At 39.5% G+C, this 18789-nt stretch overlaps 2 protein-coding genes across 7 annotated transcripts in view; one reads left to right on the top strand and one right to left on the bottom strand.

The window, feature by feature from the left end:
* fbxo11b (F-box protein 11b) overlaps positions 1–14583 on the top strand; it is a 132314-nt gene extending 117731 nt beyond the window's left edge. For 3 of the 6 annotated variants that reach the window (XM_078557219.1, XM_078557221.1, XM_078557222.1), the window contains 6 exons: positions 161–271; positions 2133–2240; positions 11082–11117; positions 11203–11311; positions 11411–11509; positions 13327–14583. In XM_078557219.1, the coding sequence (XP_078413345.1) occupies positions 161–271; positions 2133–2240; positions 11082–11117; positions 11203–11311; positions 11411–11509; positions 13327–13456 (593 nt within the window). In that variant the 3' untranslated portion in view covers positions 13457–14583. The remainder of the gene's footprint in view (positions 1–160; positions 272–2132; positions 2241–11081; positions 11118–11202; positions 11312–11410; positions 11510–13326) is intronic. The other 3 variants (XM_078557224.1, XM_078557220.1, XM_078557223.1) reach the window with 2 other exon arrangements.
* Positions 14584–14590: 7 nt separating this feature from the next.
* Positions 14591–18789, bottom strand: part of msh6 (mutS homolog 6 (E. coli)) — a 29192-nt gene continuing 24993 nt past the window's right edge. Inside the window, exons 8-10 of the mRNA XM_078557218.1 lie at positions 15867–16021; positions 15403–15602; positions 14591–14753 (exon numbers count right to left, since the gene is read on the bottom strand). Coding sequence (XP_078413344.1) covers positions 14672–14753; positions 15403–15602; positions 15867–16021 — 437 coding nt within the window. The 3' untranslated portion in view covers positions 14591–14671. The remainder of the gene's footprint in view (positions 14754–15402; positions 15603–15866; positions 16022–18789) is intronic.

Below are 18789 nucleotides of genomic sequence, written 5' to 3'. Positions count from 1 at the left end.
TGAAGATTTTTTAAAATTGTATTGCATGTTTGAAAAGAGGATTCTTTAAGATTTATAGATGGGATCGTTTTTGCCAAATTGTTACAAGATTTAGTGCTGATATGGATTTTTTATATTGTAATATGTTGTATGGCTTTCTCTTTTTCGCTCTTTATTGTAGGACTCCTTGAAGAAAATGATATCTTCAGGAATGCCCAAGCTGGTGTTCTTATTAGCACCAACAGCCATCCTGTATTGCGGAAGAACAGGATATTTGATGGGTTTGCAGCAGGTCTGTAACTTTTAATCAAAAGTTCTGTGCAAGTAATGTGAAATTAAAACTTTATTGACATTTTCTCCCAATTGTTGAATGATATTGTATAATGTGACCGTACTTGAATGGAAGAAAAGGAAATACTGTTATCAATACAAGTGGTGTCTTGTACAAATAGCATAATTTTGATAGAAGTCATGTCTGACCTCTGCTGAATGCAGACATTGAAATTTCCTCCCCTTTTGAATTGTAGCGCAATTATGAGTTGAAGAAGCTGTTCCATAGCTGATTGCTAAAAGTATGGTTCTGATGGAAAGTACTTGTGATGTGAAACAAACCTTGATATTACTGTAATAGGCAACTCAAATATCAGGAACAAATTTACATCAATAACACTAATCTGTTGAAATGGGTACAATTTAATTACAAATTTTAAATATCCCTGCTTGCCTTGTCTTCCACCTATTAGCTTTATCAAATTTTACAAACACCTTTATTATATCTTTTACACTCTCATTAATGTACTATCCATTCTATACCTTTTCCATAAATATTTAAAAGTGCCAAAAATATATAATTGATAATTAAATATTGTGGTTCTGATGGGATCAGCTTCTGAAGTTTTCATGTCAATTCAGAAGTAAGCTTGTAATTATTCTTGGTTATAGCAATGAGAATATACTTCACAGGACAAGCAGGAATTAGGGTTGATGTGCAAGCGACAATTCATGATAACTGGCATCTATAATAGTCAACGTGAGAATGACCTAAAGTGTCTGTAATTAGATTTGAGACTTCTCAGTTAATGCTACTGCTTTTACCAATGGCGTTTGTTAAAGTTATTCCAGCAGGATGGCATTTTATTGATACCAGGAACAAATAGTTTCTACATAACCTTATTCACATTGTCATCTATTTTCCTTGGCAGCATATGATACAGTAATAGATTTTATTGCATGCCCATCATTTATTGGATGCAGGACAAGCTAAATTGAATGGTGAATCCCTAACCTAATTTAAACACACACTAATCCGTGGAATGAATAAAATTATGTAAATTTTCAATTTATATGAAAAAAAGTAATCATACAGATTGAAACTCAAGGCTGCAAAACAATGTGGAAAGTTTGTTTTATTGAATAGCATAGTCCTGAACTCTTGGGGACCTCTAAGGGTTCTTGTGTAAAATGGTGGGAGAGGGCTGGCAAATACAGGAAATCAGGCAGGACCGGAAAACATTGGGTCTGCAGTCCAAAGAACAATGTATGACAATTCCCATTGGGAGGCAGAGCATTGCAGAAGTTTGGATTTCCCCCCCCATGGGCAGCCAGGTGTCAAGAAGGAAGCAAGGCCAACTGGATGGCTAGGATGTCCACTTATTCTGCCTCCTTACCCTGACTGACTTGGATGGCGATGTCCAGATCATTGGATACAGGATTCCAGGCCTGAAACATGCGTGAGGACTGCATCAACAGTGAAATTAACCTTTTATAAAGGGGACCCGTTTCTACGGTTAGCATTTTCAGTTAATCACATCAATTCTTCCCTCAAATAGCTTTTGAGTGTTGAATCTTCCTCCTCGTCTTCCTTCCTTCCCATCATCAAGATGCACTCATACTCTGTTGGCCGCCTGATTTTCTGATTTGTTAATTACCTGACCCCCCCCCCCCCCCCAAATGCTCCATTGGGATCAGGATCAGGCTCTAACTTCGGCACAGTTAATAGAAATGGAGATGGATCAAGAAATTTGCCTCAAATATGTTTCAAATGCTGATTAACCCTATAGGTCCTGAACTTGTTTAAATGAGGGCCTAAAAGTCCTTTTTTTTTTTATTTTACAATTCCAGCTGTATATAATCTCATTGTGCTTCTTTCATAGGCATTGAGATAACAAATCATGCTACAGCTACTCTAGAAAACAATCAGATATTCAACAACCGGTTTGGAGGGTTGTTTCTGGCATCTGGTGTGAATGTTTCAATGAAAGGTATAAAAACATGTTATTAAACTTTATTAGTGGAAAAAAATTTCATTTTCTTACTGGTGGCATAATGGGATATATTTTAGATGGTTAGATATTTATTATCCACATCTGATTTTCCTTACTGGAAAATTGTAGAAACAGTGAAAAAGAAACCTGTATTTATAAATAAATCACTGGAGGAGAGTATGCAGTCAGTCCTTTTTGCTGGTCTTAAACATGAAGAGCCTCAATTATTCACTCTCTCAAAAGTCACACTATCTGCTTGCCATGCTGAGGCAGCTATTTGAATTATTGTATGATTCTGAATATTGTGAAGGGAGATACTGATATATTTAGTATTTGCCATTCTTTCTCATGTTTTATCCTTAAAGCAACTCGTTAAAGGTACACTAGGAACTGACCACTTATGTAGACTTAGCCTTGCAGCAACTTAAAGTTCCACTCCTCAAGTGAACAGAGTATCCTAAAGCCTGCTGAACCCTGTTTACCATATCTATTCATTAAACTTTCTTCATGGCAGTTGAGGCAAGTCTACACAACTTAATTGAGCCCAGGCTGCCTGAGGCGACTTGAGAGAAGAACTTGCTTTTCCTTACACATCGAGCGATTAGGATCAGAAATGAACTGCCATTGTGGTAGTTTGTCTTTGAAGCAGAAAGCACATGACTGAGTGAGACACCATGCATGCCTTTCTGATGCTTAGTTATGTTGCAACACAATTCCATTTCAGGCGCAGTGGTATCTACAGTATGTGTTTTCAATTTTGTACAGTGTTCAATGTATTTAGCACTGCAGGTGCTTTATGGAATAGAGCTATTAAGTGTTGCATTTAGGTCTCATAACAGCAGAATACACACACATTTTAAAATTGACTGCAGTGTAACTATTACTTTTAAACAGATAATTTACATCCATCAGGTTGCTGATACTAATGCAAGTGGGTGTTCTGATGTCAGAAATGTCCACCAGTGAACCAACAGCATTTAAAATAACTTGTTAAGGTCCAGACCCCCACAGTGCAAATTGGGCAATCAACTAAATAGGGAAGAAATGCATTTTGGCCTTGGATTTTCAGAGTGGGGATCTTCATGTGGACACAGGACTTCCCTGGTCTAATGGGCAAAGGTGCTATGCATTGTGGGACAATAGCATGCAGACCAGAAGAACCTAGGTTTAATCTCTGTGGTGAATTAGCCAATCTCAGCAAAAACAGGAATAAAGTTGCTACAAACCATCTTGGTGCTCCTGGGCTAGAGAGATGGAGTTGGAGTATTATACTCCTGATAGCCAGTAGTGAAAGAAGAAACTGCAGTGAATCATTAGACGTATATACCTCCTAGCTTGACTTGCACCTTGTGTCACTAAGTGTTTCTTTATATGTGCTCAGAAAGAAAAATATTTGAGGCAAGCTATGCAGTGACCTGTGCTGGCAAGTTGTAACCTTTTAGGTGAAGATTGGTTTGTAGTCAGTTAGCTATGATGCCTCTACAATCAAGTAACTTGTTGACATTCACTGGATACAGTCACATGAATGACTATTTGGGCAAGCTGCTAGAGGTTGATTAGCAATTGACAAGCATGAGTCAATGTCATAGAGTTAGAGAGAAAAAAAGTGCTGATCCAGGACGTGTGTGCATTAGTAACGGCAGTTTGAAGATGCTTTGCAGATATCGGAGACTTACTGGGGCAGCTTGGGATACGTGACCCAGGTAGGTCTGCAGTCAGCTAGCCTGGCTCACTGCTGGACTGAGAGCTGGACCAATCCAGCCAGCTAGAAATCATTTAATTTGGCTGCAGAGAACTGTGCAACCAATGTAAGGGTAAGGGGGGCTTTTAGTTGGTCAAACTACAGAATGGTAACATAGCGAATTATGGTCCTGGACTAGTAACTGAAATAGTAAATCTAATCCTGAAGACAACCTGCAACTCCTACCTGACCTGATCTACATGTTACTCCACTTGCTCAATATGTAGTTGACTCATAATTGCCTCTGAAGTGTTCTGATAAGCCATGCAGTTGTGAAGTTACTGCAAGAAGGCAACGAGGAACAGACAATAAATGTCTTTATTGGTATTGTTCACATACAATTTAAAAAATGGCTGCAGCACAGGAGGAGGCCATTCAGCCCATCATGTCCATGTGGGCTCTCTGCAAGAGCAACTTGGCTAGTACCATTTCCCCTGCCTTTTCCCTGTAGCCCAATTTTTTCTCTTCAGATAATTATCCAACTCTCTTGAAAGTCACAACTGAATCTGCATCCACCACAATGGCAGTGCATTCCAGATCCTAACCACTCAATGTGTAAGGAAAAGCAAATTTTTCCCTCCAGTCGCCCCTGGTTGTTTTGTCAGTCACACGAAATCTGTGTGCTCTGGTTTTTGGCCCTTAAGCCAATAGGAACAGTTTCTCCCTGTCTGCTCTGTCCAGACATGTCATGTGATTTGATGGAGGTGTTCAAAATCATCTCGACCTTCTCTTGTGAACAAATATATAAAACCATACCTCCTGTTAAACTGAAAAATTTAAGTATATAATTATTCACTGAATATTTGGAGGTCTCTAAGCTTTGGCTCTGTCAACCTGCATATTCGTAATCTAGTTAATAGGGTAGTTAATGTGTCTCCTTGGGGTGAGTGGTATGTCCTTGGGCAGACAAGGCAGTTGTAGATTTCTTGACATGGTTCTTAATCATAGGTTTCCACATGTCAGGCACCCAGCTAATCCACCCCACCCGCTAACTAAATTTTGTTTCCCAATTAAGCAACTTTGTAGTAGGATGTATAAAATGTTGTATAATCAGCAAAGGAAATCTCAAAACTTGATCCTACTCCATTGTTCTCTTTAACTCTCTTCAGCCGACTCTTTCAGAAATGCATCCATAAATGTCCACTAAATGAAAATGCATTCTTATTTTCAGTAATCATTTGATGGTTTTCTGTTATTTTAATTGTTAAAAATCTGAAATTATCAAGCCACACTTATCAAATATGCACCAAGTATATTTGCTGCCTTGACTCTAGATTTATTCGGGTAATGAGAATATTAGGGAAATTTCTGCAAGTGTGAATGTGAACAGCAACTTCCTGCAGATCAATTCTAAGTTTAAAAGATAAATTCTTAAATGTGAGAATGAAAAGAGTACTTTTGATCAAAATAAGTCTTCTGAAGTTAATATAAACTGAGCAAATGTCCCTTAACCTCCACACTGGAAGTAGCATGTTAGAAGTCCCGGCTGGAAAATACCCATCTGTATCAGGCTGATTGTTCTTTGACTAATGAGCATGATTTGGATTGGAGACCGGTATTCTTCCTGATCCTGAAAACTGATATCAGTGGCTCAACACACCCAAGATGTACAGTATTGTTTGGGAATCTGGCTATTACAGTACTCAACATTTTAATTGTTTTTATTACTAACATTCATTCAGAGTAAAATGTGGGAATCTACTCAATAATGCCTGATAGCTGAAATATACCCACAGCCTTCGCACAGTGGCTTTCTGACAAATTGCCAAGGAAAAAGAAAGGCAATGCCCTGTAACATAGTTGAGTGGCAAAGGTAGTACTTCATGGGGTGTCACGAGTATCACCAGAAATATAATAATGCTCCTTCCCAAATAAAATCCACCCATACAATTAAAATTGATGTGTTTAAATCTTTGGCTAATCCAATCTGATCAGCAGCTGTTGAAGTAGCTGCTTTTGTTTATCACCCGTTGACAGCTGGTGTTCTTTGGGTACTCAACATTAGGAAAAGTTGATCTGTTCTTTGCATAGTTCTGTTCTTTAGTTGTGTGCATGCCCTTTTCTGTGATTGTAAACCTCTGGCTGAAAGCTGCTGGTTGTCCAGTTGCTGTTGCATCAATGTTCTCTAGGTTATTGCACTAAATTGCAGCAGTGCAGATTGAATTTCCTGGCGTGGTAACCTCCAGAAATTCTGAATCTTGCATCCGGATTGGTTTACAATCCATTTCTCAGTGACAGCAGGGAAGTTGAAATTCTAGCATGGGTGTTTGTAAGACGAGATTGGAGGTGGATATGAGAAAGAGGAAGATAAAGAATATGTTGGTCCAAATTTTGCAGTGAGTGGAAAAGTGTGGTACTCACTGGTGACCTTGAAGAAATCTGTAAAGATCTAGCAACCTCTCTGAAGCGCATTTCATCTTTTTTGGCATTAGTTTAAACATGATGCCAAGCCAAGTGGTCTCCAAACATCCAGCAGCAACAATGTCATCAAATAGGGTGAGCTGCCAGTAGCATTGAAGCATTCTTAGACAGAAAAACAGGAAGTAAAAACCATTGAATCCCTTAACTTTTATTAGGGGTTGTGAAATACATGATTGGGGCATACACATGGGATTCGGGTAGATGTTAAAATATCAAACTTAAATTCGATTTTAAAAAAAAACTTTAGCAGCATCATGGAGCAATTTGTTAATTCCACAAATATAAAATTACTCTATCTGTAATTATAATAGTATTTAGATTTGATAGGGGTATCCAAAATTGAGGGATCTGGACAGAAGGAGAAACTGTGTTCCCATCGATGAAAGGATTGAGAACCAGAGGACACTGATTTAAGGTGATTGGCAAAAGAACCAATCCTCTTTAGGCAGTCCCTCAGGGCTAAGAATGACTTCCACTCCGATTCGATGGGTTTTGAAATGGTTGATAAGTCCGATGCAGGGCAGGTGGTACTTGAAGGGTTGGGTAGATGCGTTGTTTGGAGGTTTGTGCTGTCCCTCTGACACCTTGGATTCGCCTCTGCATGTTCCCGACGAAGTCTCTCATTATGTTTGATGCCTTCCTAAATGAGCCTTCTCCATCTTAGTCAGCCACAAGCCAGGGTCTCCCATGAGTCCATGGGTATGTTTGACCTCTTCAGGGATGCGTTAAGTCTTCTGAGACGATTGAGTTCTGAGTGGAGCAGATGCTTTGGGAGTCTGGTGTCAGGCATAATGATGACATGCCCCACCCAATGGAGCTGGTTTTGAGTAATTAGCACCTCGATTCTGGGTAAGTTGATCCAAAAGAGGCCGTGGCAACATGAGGAAATGCAAAGTTTCTGCAATGCACTGTCTAAGTGTGGTAGAGGTGGATTAAATCATGGCTTTCAAAAAGCTATTGGATAATTAGCTGAAGAGAGAATATTTTCAGGGTTACGGGGAAAAGGCGGGAGAGTTGGCACTTGATGAATTGCTCTTGTAGAGATGGGAGCCCAAATGGCCGTCTTCTCTTTCTATGATTCTAATATGCCATTTAAAAACCAGTTGCACCTCATTCAACAAGCGGGCAACTTTTTTGAAGAGTCTATAGTGATACTAATAGTGTAAAAGTGAAAGTTCTGGGCAATTTAATTATTTCTGATTTACTACAGTTTGGGGGACCTTCAGCGTACCATTTGGGGAAAGTATAGAATCAAGAACAGCAATTTCTACATTTCCACACTTAGCCATGCGCTCCAGAAGTTATCAGTTCAGGGAAGTAATGACAGAAAATGCAGACAGTTTCACCATCATTACTACTGTAAAATTTGAACCATGGTTACATCAAAACATATTTGTGTAGGGTATTTATGAGACTTGTATTGCACCAAATGTTTTACCTCTGATAAAATTGCTGGGTGGTGCTTAATTATGATTCCTACAGGTTGACCTTAGTCCTTTGGAATTTCAGGCTCACTTCCAGGTAGAGTTTTGTTAAAAAGCATTGGGTAACATCTGTTGAGATGCATGTAGATACAATTAAGGAAAGCAGTAAGGTGGCCTGCAGAGACTAATTTGGTAGGTTGTCCACACTTCGAATATAACTAGAAGATTTCAGGTTATAGAGTGGAATCCTTCTGAAGTTACCACTGAGAAGCCATATATGGTGTGAACAGTGGAGCACTAGTGCTTGTACACATAAGTATGTTCCAGAATTTAGGTATCAGTCTGATAAATCATTGTATTGACTTATATAGGCCATTTCTTCTGAATAGGGCTTCTGTTGGTTGCATAGAGGTGTGAATTAAGCTTTCTATGAAACTCTAGTCACTCTTTGGGGACTATTGATAAATGTACTGCAGTTTTCTCCTGCATCTTATATGGTCAAAGACTAAACAGCATATATATAATATACATTATATAATATATATATATATATATGTTATATACATACACACACACACATCCCAGATGGGCATGTATTCTCTATCTATAAACTTTTGTGGCTGCTGACCCTGAAGATGAACATGTCTAATTTTGTGGTCATAAACAGCCATAGGAAATTAAATCACCCCTTTAAAAATCAATTTGACAAACCTGATAAAGGACTTGCTATCTAACGTGGTAGTCTTTCAAAATGGAATATACCAGAAATGTTTGTGGTGTGAGGAGATCTCCATAAAAGAAATTGCTCTCTATATTATAAAAAGTCACTTTGGAAATGCTGTTATGGTTTGTGGATCATATAAACCCAGTACAACTCATAAAAATGATGAAAGCTTTGAATTAATAAAAAGGTTTGTTGCTAAATAAATGCTGAAGTTTGTAAATGTTTGCTGTATCATTTTTAAGATTGACAAACCGCTGTCTTAGCTCCTCTCCCCTCTACTCTCACATACATGTGATAAATGTGAGGAACTCATTGACTTTTGTCACCTAAGATGGAGACCATCTGATCAACTACCTCAGCTATATCCCTCTACTAACCCACTTGCCCAATCTTCCTCTAATACTCCTGCTGCCTAGCTCTCAACTCTCACCTTTGTTTCTTCTTTACTCCCCTCATGCCCCCTGAGCTCACCTTGCCTGTATGACCTACCCTCTGTGCCCACAGTCCTATTCCCACAAAACTAGGTCACCCAACTTCCCCTCCTGGACCCCAAGTTGCTGATATTGTAAATGGTTCTCTCCCAAGTATTATTCCTCCTTTAAATATGCTGTCATCAAGCCTCCTCAAAAACCCACCCCTTGACCCCATTGTGCTTGAAAATTATCATCCTATCTCCAACCTCCCTTTCCAAAGTCTGTGAGCATGTTGTCTCCCAAATCTGTTCCTATCTTTCCTGGAACTCCATGTCTGAATCCCTCCAATCAGGTTTCTACCCTGACACAGTACTGAAACAGCTCTTACTCATCCTATGTGACTGTGACAGAGCTAAACTATTCCTTTGACCGCCTCAACTTGTCTGCAACCTTTGACAGTGTTGGCCATGTCATCCTCCTCCTTCAACCCCTTTCCACTGTCATCCATCGGGGTGGGACTGCTGTCACTTGGTTCAAGTCTTAACTATCTAATCTTAGAGAATCTTTCTGTTCCTGAACCATTACCTCTGATGCCCCCCAAGGATCGATCCTTGGCCGCCTCCTATTTCTTATCTATATGCTGCCCCTCAGCACTAACATCCAAAGGCAGTGTTAGTTTTCACATCTACACTGATGACACTTGGCCCTACCTCACCATAACCTCTTTCAACTCCTTTACTGTTATTAAATTGTCGGACTGAGCAGAAATTTCTTCCGATTAAATATTTGGGAAGAATGGAGCCATTGTTTTTGATTTCCACTGCAAACTCAGTTCCCTAACAACCAACTCCATTCCTCACTGTAGCAACCGTCAGATTAAGCCAGTCTGTTCACAACCTTAGTGTCACGTTGGACTCCAAGATGACATTCTAACTTTATATTCATGCCATCACTAAGACATTTTTTTTCACCTCCCATAATGTTGCCTAACTTTGACTGTCTAAACTCATCTGCAGAAACCCCCATTCATCCCTTCTTCCTCCTCAGTTTGACTATTCCAAAGCATTCCTGGCTTGTTTTTCACACTCTACCCACCATAAACTTGAGGTCATCCAAAACTCTGCCCATGTTTAAACACACACCAAGTTCCATTCCCCTATCACCCCAATATTCCCTGACCTACATTGGCTCCTGGTCAAGCAACGTATTGATTTTAAAATTCTCATCCTTGTTTTTAAATCCCTCAGTGGCCTTGCCCCTCCCTATCTCCGCCAGCTCCACAACCCTCCGATATCCACGCTTCGCTAATTCTAGCCCCTTGAGCATCCCTGATTTTAATTGCACCACCATTGTTGGCCATGCCTTCAGTTGCTTTGGCTTCAAGATCTGGAATTCCCTCCTGACACCTTTCTGTCTCTCTACCTTGCTTTCCTCCTTTAGGGTACTTCTTAAAACACCTTTCTTCCCAAACTTTTGGTCATTTGACTTAATATCTGCTTATGTAGCTTGCTATCATTTTGCTTTATAATGCTCCTATAAAGCATCATGGAGTGTATTATGTTAAAAGCACTATATAAATATAAGTTGTCATTGTTGACTAAGTGTGCTATTTCAGTTAGATTTTGCTTGCATTTTAAATTATTGGCTTAATTTCCCAACTCATTTGCCTACTTACATCGCTTTTGCTAACTAAGCATCTAAGTCGATGGAGATCATCAACTAGACTTACAATTTTGAGCACATTTTGATGAACACTTGATATTGGGGGGTGGGATAAAGAAAACTTCCCACTGATCCAGTGGGCAATAAATGGAGGGCTTCAACTAAAGATCATTAGAAGAATAAGGACAGAGGTAGGGGAAAAGGGTTGGTAAACTAGGATACCTCAATAGAAACAGTCATGGAACCATAATTCTGAATAGTTTCTAAAACAGGTGGAATAAGTACTTGAAAAAAGTTAAATGTACAGGGAAAGAACAAGGAAATTAAACTAAACAATGGTTCTTTGAGAGTTAGTGCAGGCTAAATAGTGACTTTCTTTGTGCTAAAATTCTATGATTTTAAGTGAATATCATGAGAAGAGAAAATAAAAACTGCACTTCTTTCCGGTCCTAGGTCAAAGGAAGTCTGAGCAGGGTAGGCAAAGGGAAGGTTAGTATTACCACTAAGTAAAATGCCACTGTCGCCACTATGTCTGTCATATAAACATCATGGCCCTTTTTCTTCTTCCTTTAAGACAACAAAATAATGAACAATCAAGATGCAATTGAAAAGGCTGTTAATAGGGGCCAGTGTCTGTACAAGATATCAAGTTACACCAGCTATCCAATGCATGATTTTTACAGGTAAATTTCATGGTTCTTGCACTAATATTTTTCTAACAAAAGTAGAAAACAGCTTATTTTAATTAACTTTTAACATCAATTGTTTTTTTCAATCACTAGGTGTCACACCTGCAACACAACAGATCGTAATGCAATCTGTGTAAACTGCATTAAGAAGTGCCATCAAGGACATGATGTGGAATTCATTAGACATGATAGGTCAGTACTGTATAGGAAACATTGTGGATAATTAGAGGTGAACATTAGTAGTCATAATTTTCTGACTGGGATTTGTGAGGTCCTCTAGGTTATCTGACTTCTGTATCTGTTGCTCTATGTATAATTAATAAATAAAACTTTCAGCCACAATAGTGCTGTTTTCCTTTAAGTAGCTGATCTGTGTCTTGTGAGTTAGTACAGAGGCTTTGAAACTGACCTATTCTCCCAGTCTACTGTTTCTTCTGGGGGGGAAACTAACATTACAACCGAACAGAAACAGTGGTGCAGCAAGATACCATTTCACTGTCCATCAGGACAGGTTCATACTTTATACTCTGTAAATGTTTAAATTATTCCAAGCTAATTTGAATTCATGTTGTGGGGAGGATCATCACCAGACTCCTATTTTGTGCTGAGAGTTGATTGCTTGAACATCACCTCCTGTAAGGTGTGGGAAGAGAGAATTTTTCTTTTGACACGTTTGCTGTTCCAATAAATTTCAATTAAATGACCCCAAAGCAGTTGCAGTGGAGCTATATTGGTTGGTATTTCTACACTAATAGCCAATACACACAAATCCTTTTGTATCTTGTAGACTTAAAACACATACAAGCTTTAGTAGAGGACAAGAAATTTCTGTTCACTTATGCATCACCATTGTGCAACTGGCATTAACACTGTCCTGAAAGAATTGAAGTCCTAAGCCTCTAACCATTTTCTAGATGCTATGACATCTTGACAGAGCACAATAAGTCTTGCTCTGCCATTTTGATCTTGCTGTAAACAGCAATGCAAAGAAATCAATGGTGGACATGTGCCTCACACCCTCTTCACACCCTCTCTGACTAAGGAGAAAGTGAGTGGCTTCAGTATAGGTGAGAAAAAACACAACGGATTAAAAATAAAGGAAAATATTAAATGGATAACAAGTTTACAGCATGGATTTCATTGAACTTTTGTTTCTGCCAGCTCAGCCAGTGCAATACAAAACTATAAATCCACTTCATTTCTCTATACTCCATCTTTCTCTGCTTCAAATGTTTATCCTTGCCCAGCAGCTCCCTTGGTCTCTGCCTCAACAATTCCTGTGACAAAGCCTTCCATGTTCCAACTTTTTTCCACATAGAGATTCCTCCCCACCCTTTTCTCTGGCAATGTTTAAATTGACCTCATTGCTAAGTCTGCAGTCATACAAAATATGTCCCTACTCACATTTTAAAATATTTTTTCAATGCTCCAGTGGAAATAGTTCCAATATCTTCAGTAACTGAATTCCATCCCTGGGATCATCTTGTGCAAATTGAATACCTCTACACACACTTATACTTATAAAACTCAATGCTATTGGTCACTGTGGCCCATCATGCCTGCATCCTCCTTGAGGGAATCATGTATTATTAGCCATACCAATATCTCTGATTGCAATGTTTGACACCTAAGTAGACTTTAGAAATGTTTTGTGCTTCAGGTCACATTGACTACATTTTCTTCATTCAGCAGCTTTCATGTTTGTGAACTAATTGTTCTCAGTGAAGAAGACACCATATAAAGTTATTTTCCTTTGTTTCAATCCATAATCAGCTGAAATGTGCTGCTTTGATAGTGAGTTGGGTTGAAAGATTAAACTATGTGCATGTCCACAGAAAACTGCATTTTGCTACTTGTTTGATTGTAGCAACAATATCCTAAGGATGGTGGTTGTGCAAATAATCATTGTTTAAAAAATCAAATTGAGTATATATAAGTTGATGGTTTGCTTATCATAGGACACTGCAATTTAAAGTTAAATACTTATTTTTTTCCCCTTTTCATTACAGATTTTTCTGTGACTGTGGTGCTGGAACACTTTCAAATCCTTGCACGTTAGCTGGAGAACCCACACATGATACAGACACTTTGTATGACTCTGCACCACCAATAGAGTCCAATACGTTGCAACACAATTGAGCTTCAGTATATCCTGCCATTCTAATCAACAGTAACTCCATTTGTATAAAAAAAAACTCTAGGGGAAAAATATCATTTGCCCAAATCTTCAGGAAGAATGTCAGAATTTGTACAGCTGTTGTGCATGTGTGGATGACACCAGAGCCCAAACTCTGGTGTTTTGACAGTGAAGGAAAGGAGTAATCTGCTAACTCAGGATCAAGAGAAGGCTGGGCATAAATAGCATTACAACAGACTAAGCAGCCAGCAGTGGACTATCCAAGAGACAAAAGGCTAACACTGGTTCAGTACCCTAAACGCCAGCTTGTGAAGCTGTATTTTTCTTTGGACAAGTAGTATTGAAATATGGAGATGCAGGAGGACTGTTCTGCTGTTGGACATAGCATCACAGGGTGTTCTGCAGCACCTATGGACAATGGGTACTGATTGGGTTGGTGTATGTATGAAAATGTGATCTAGCACTTCTGCATTTTTGATTTTTAAAAAAAAACATTTATTCAACTGAGACAACTGATTTTAATGCTTTTTCTCATGTAGCTTTTTTTTGTAATTTCAAGCAAAACCTTATTGTACTTGAATGTGTCCTGTTTTGTTAGCAGAACTAGAGACTTGCTGTAACTATACTCATGTCCCAGTATCTTAAATTCTTTCTATGAAAGAGAAAAGATAACACTAATCAATTGTATCCCACAACTTATTGATTTCAATTACAGAACATGGATGTTCTTTTTAAAGTTATTTCCAGAAGTCAACATAAGTGCTTTCATGAGACTGTACAGGGATTAAGGGAAAGTAAACATCTGAAGTGGTACCAGTATTTTACCCAGTTTTTAAAAAGTTACATGCCACCTCATTAAAACATGCATATTGTTACAAAAGTAACTTCTGGACAGTGCCATTTTGGTAATGCTTCTCCCTGTAATGAAGCAGCTAGTATATATGTACATATATACTCAGTCTCCCTTTAATAGCTTTTCATTAATGCGTATTGGTGACAGTGGGTAAAATCAACAGCTTGAAAGTGTATGCATGTACCATAACATCCTAGACTTAATATATTGTGGAGTATTCAATAACCATTATGTAGATGATAGGTAACAATAAAAAAGGGTTTAATTTCCTAGGAAGAGAGTCTTATCATTTTAAAATAAACTTTATTAGAACATAATTTCAAAAATCATGTCTCTGAATTAAATCATACACTTGATACTGTGTTCAGATTTCAGCAATCTTCTGCAGTACTGGCTGTAGAGTGAGGAAGTTAATATTTGGGTCTTCAACCAAAAAGCACATCTCCCTGCAGAAGCAAAAAGTATTGAAAATTTAAATGTCTATAAAGCACTACAAATGCAGTAACTACAACAGATTACCATTGACCCATAGAGTAGCAAAAAGAGGGTCTTTTTGCTCACTTCTTAAGTGCTGTTCAAGGTGGTTGAGTCAACTCTACCATCGCATTAGAATTTGCTACCTTTCTACTTTCTCCCCCCCCCCCCCCCCCCCTGCCCATGTTCTACTTTAAAATGGTCAGGACTAACTTTAACTTACAGGGATTATGTCTTTTTAATTCACTACCTCCCTTTCAAAAGCTGCTTTCTAACTATTCTTTAGCATGTCATGCTGATTGTGTGGAATCAATTAACTTAAAAATAAACCTATATTTTGCCTTGCTTTGAATTCCACTGGAACATTTGCACTACTGCATCTTAAAATACCATAAAGAAAATTAAGCCTCGAAGTTAAAAGCTCTTTCCTGGCTAATAGAAAGTTAGAAATGATCCCTTGAGAAGCATAGGTTTACCACTGTTCTACAGCCTGATTAAATTCATTCCAATGCACTTTATCAACTGGTATTACTTATGCCAAGTAATTTGCACACTGCTGCAATCATAATTAGCAATCAGATACATATTAAAAACTTGAAGGTTCAGTTCTTATATACTTACTTAAAAAGTCTGAAGGAAATGGTAGTCTTTTCAAATTCTTTAGCTTTCTTGTGACCTTTTTGAATAATTTCCTCAGGAATGTTTGCAAGTCTTGCTGCATTAAATCCATAACTCTTTGGACAGGCTCCTTTGATAAATTTATATAGAAATGTGATGGTTTCCTGGCTTGGATCTTCACATTCATTCTCAACCATACAAGCCTGCAAACGGTCCACAATAGAAGATATGTTACAAATCATTAACTCTAACCTAGCATCATTTACTGCAGGCTTGGAGAAAGGTTACTCTGCTTTACCATCTTTCTGAAGCTAAGCATACATATTTTTCATGCCTTCCACATTCCAGAATTCTCCCAACAAATTCCAACATTGTTTGATTTCTAGATTAATGCTGACCAGGTGCACATACAAGCATGAAATTGCTACAAGACTGGATTTAAATAATATTGAATGTGAAGCACTTACCATATGCCCTAAACGGACTGCAGTGGAGTGAGAGAAATCTTCCACAAGGGAATGGTAGTGTGTAGAAAACAGAGTGCGGCACTTGATATTTTCAGCAAGCTCTTTTACCACTGCACTAGCAATTGCTGTGCCGTCATATGTTGCTGTACCACGGCCTGGAATAACAATTCAAATGCAAAAGTTTTGCTTAACTGAATATTCACAGCTTTACCTTTCAAACTAACTACCAACACTACGATAATCAGATTGAGATGTGGGAGGGGGAGGATCCCGTTGTTGTGGTCCATGTCGGGACAAATAACATAGGTAAGACTAGAAAAGAGGACCTGTTTGGGGATTATTAGGAACTAAATTAAAGAACAGGTCCTCAAGGTTTATAATCTCCAGATTACTACCCAAACCACGTGCAAATTGGCATAGGGACGCGAGAATAAGGAAAGTAAACATGTGGCTAAAGGAGTGGTGCGGGAAAGAGGGGTTCCATTTTGTGGGGCACTGGCATCAGTATTGGAACAGGAGGGATCTGTACCGTTGGGATGGTCTCCACCTGAACCAATCTGGGACCAATGTTGTAGCGAAAAGGGTAAATAGGGTGGTCAACAGGACTTTAAACTAGAAAGTGGGGGTAGGGTAAAACTCCAAGATGTATGACTAATGGGAAACAAAGCAGCAGGTTAGCGTGTGGGGGGGTGGATTCAACTTCATGGAACATTATGAAAAAACTGAAAAGAAAGGAGAGCCCAGGAGAGGCTATTAAACTCTCCAGAACACAAAATAGGACAGTGTTTGGAAAGGGCTAGGAGTCTAACTTCAAGCGCATCAGGTAAAGGGACGACAATGAGAAAGGGGATGGGAAATACAGGACTGAAAATGCACGCAGTATACGAAATAAGGTAAATGAGCTGGTGGCGCAGATTGAAATTGGCAGGTATGATGTGGTGGGCATCATGGAGACATGGCTGCAAGGGGATCAGGACTGGGAGCTAAATATCCAAGGATATACGTCCTATCGAAAAGATAGGCAATTTGGCAGAGGGGGTGGGGTTGCTTTGTTACTAAGAAATGAAATTAAATCGATAGCAAGAAATGACATAGGGTCAGATGATGTAGAATCCGTGTGGGTAGAGTTGAGGAACCGCAAAGGTAAAAAAACCATAATGGGAGTTATGTACAGGCCTCCGAACAGTAGTCAGGATGTGGGGCACAAGACACACCAGGAGATAGAAAAGGCAAGGTTACAGTGATCATGGGGGATTTCAATATGCAGGTAGACTGAGAAAATCAGGTTGGTAGTGGATCCCAAGAAAAGGAATTTGTGGAATGTCTACGAGATGGCTTTTTGGAGCAGCTTGTGGTGGAGCCCACTAGGGAACAGGCAATTCTAGATTTAGTGATGTGTAATGAGACAGATTTGATAAGGGAGCTTAATGTGAAGGAACCCTTAGGAGGAAGTGACCATATGATAGAATTTACCCTGCAATTTGAGAGGAAAAAGCTGGAATCAGATGTAACGGTATTACAGTTGAATGAAGGTAACTGCAGAGGCATGAGGGAGGAGCTGGCCAGAATTGACTGGGAGATGACCCTAGCAGGAAAGACAGTGGAACAGCAATGGCAGGAGTTTCTGGGAGTAATTTGGGAGACACAGCAAAAATTCATCACTAGGAAGAAGCAGCATACTAAAGGGAGGACGAGGCAACCATGGCTGACGAGGGAAGTCAGGGACAGCATAACAGCTAAAGAGAAAGCATACAATGTGGCGAAGAGCAGTGGGAAACCAGGGGATTGGGAAGCCTACAAAGACCAACAGAGGACAACTAAAAAGTAAGTAAGGAGGGAGAAGATTAAATATGAGGGTAAACTAGCCAGTAATATAAAAGAAGATTGCAAGAGATTTTTTTAGATATATAAAGGGTAAGAGAGGCAAAAGTGGACATTGGGCCACTGGAAAATGACGCTGGAGTAGTAGTGGGGAACAAAGAAATGGCGGAGGAACTGATTAGGTACTTTGCGTCAGTCTTCACGGTGGAAGACACGAGTAACATCCCCAAAGTTCAAGAGACTTCGAGAGAGGGGGGCAGAGGTGAGTATGGTGGCCATTACCAAGGAGAAGGTGCTAGGAAAACAAAGGTCTGAAGGTGGATTAATCACCTGGACCAGATGGATTACACCCCAGAGTTCTGAAGGAGATAGCTGAAGAGATAGTGGAGGTGTTAGTGGTGATCTTTCAGGAATCACTCGAGTCAGAGAGGGTCCCAGAGGACTGGAAAATCACTAATGTAACCCCCCTGTTTAAGAAGGGAGTGAGGCAAAAGACGGGAAATTACAGGCCGATTAGCCTGACCTCGGTCGTTGGTAAGATTATAGAGTCCATTATTAAGGATGAGATTTCAGAATACTTGGAAGTGCATGGTAAAATAGGGCAAAGTCAGCATGGTTTCATCAAGGGGAGGTCACGCCTGACAAATTGTTAGAATTCTTTGAGGAGGTAACGAGTAGGTTAGACAAAGGAGAGCCAATGGATGTTATCTACTTGGACTTCCAGAAGGCCTTTGACAAGGTGCTGCACAGGAGGCTGCTCAGTAAGATAAGAGCCCATGGTGTTAGAGGCAAGGTACTAGCATGGATAGAAGATTGGCTGTTTGGCAGGAGGCAGAGAGTGGGGATAAGGGGGTCCTTCTCAGGATGGCGGCCGGTGACTAGTGGAGTTCTGCAGGGGTCAGTGTTGGGACCACAACTTTTCACTTTATACATTAATGATCTAGATGAAGGAACTGAGGGCATCCTGGCTAAGTTTGCAGATGATACAAAGATAGGTGGAGGGACAGGTAGTATTGAGGAGGCGGGGAGGCTGCAGAAGGATTTGGACAGGTTAGGAGAATGGGCAAAGAAGTGGCAGATGGAATACAACATGGGGAAGTGT

This window comes from Cetorhinus maximus, chromosome 14, assembly GCF_964194155.1.
Source record: "Cetorhinus maximus chromosome 14, sCetMax3.hap1.1, whole genome shotgun sequence".
NCBI lineage: Eukaryota > Metazoa > Chordata > Chondrichthyes > Lamniformes > Cetorhinidae > Cetorhinus > Cetorhinus maximus.
Note: the sequence above shows the minus strand (reverse complement) of the source record. Positions and strands in the feature narration are given on the sequence as shown.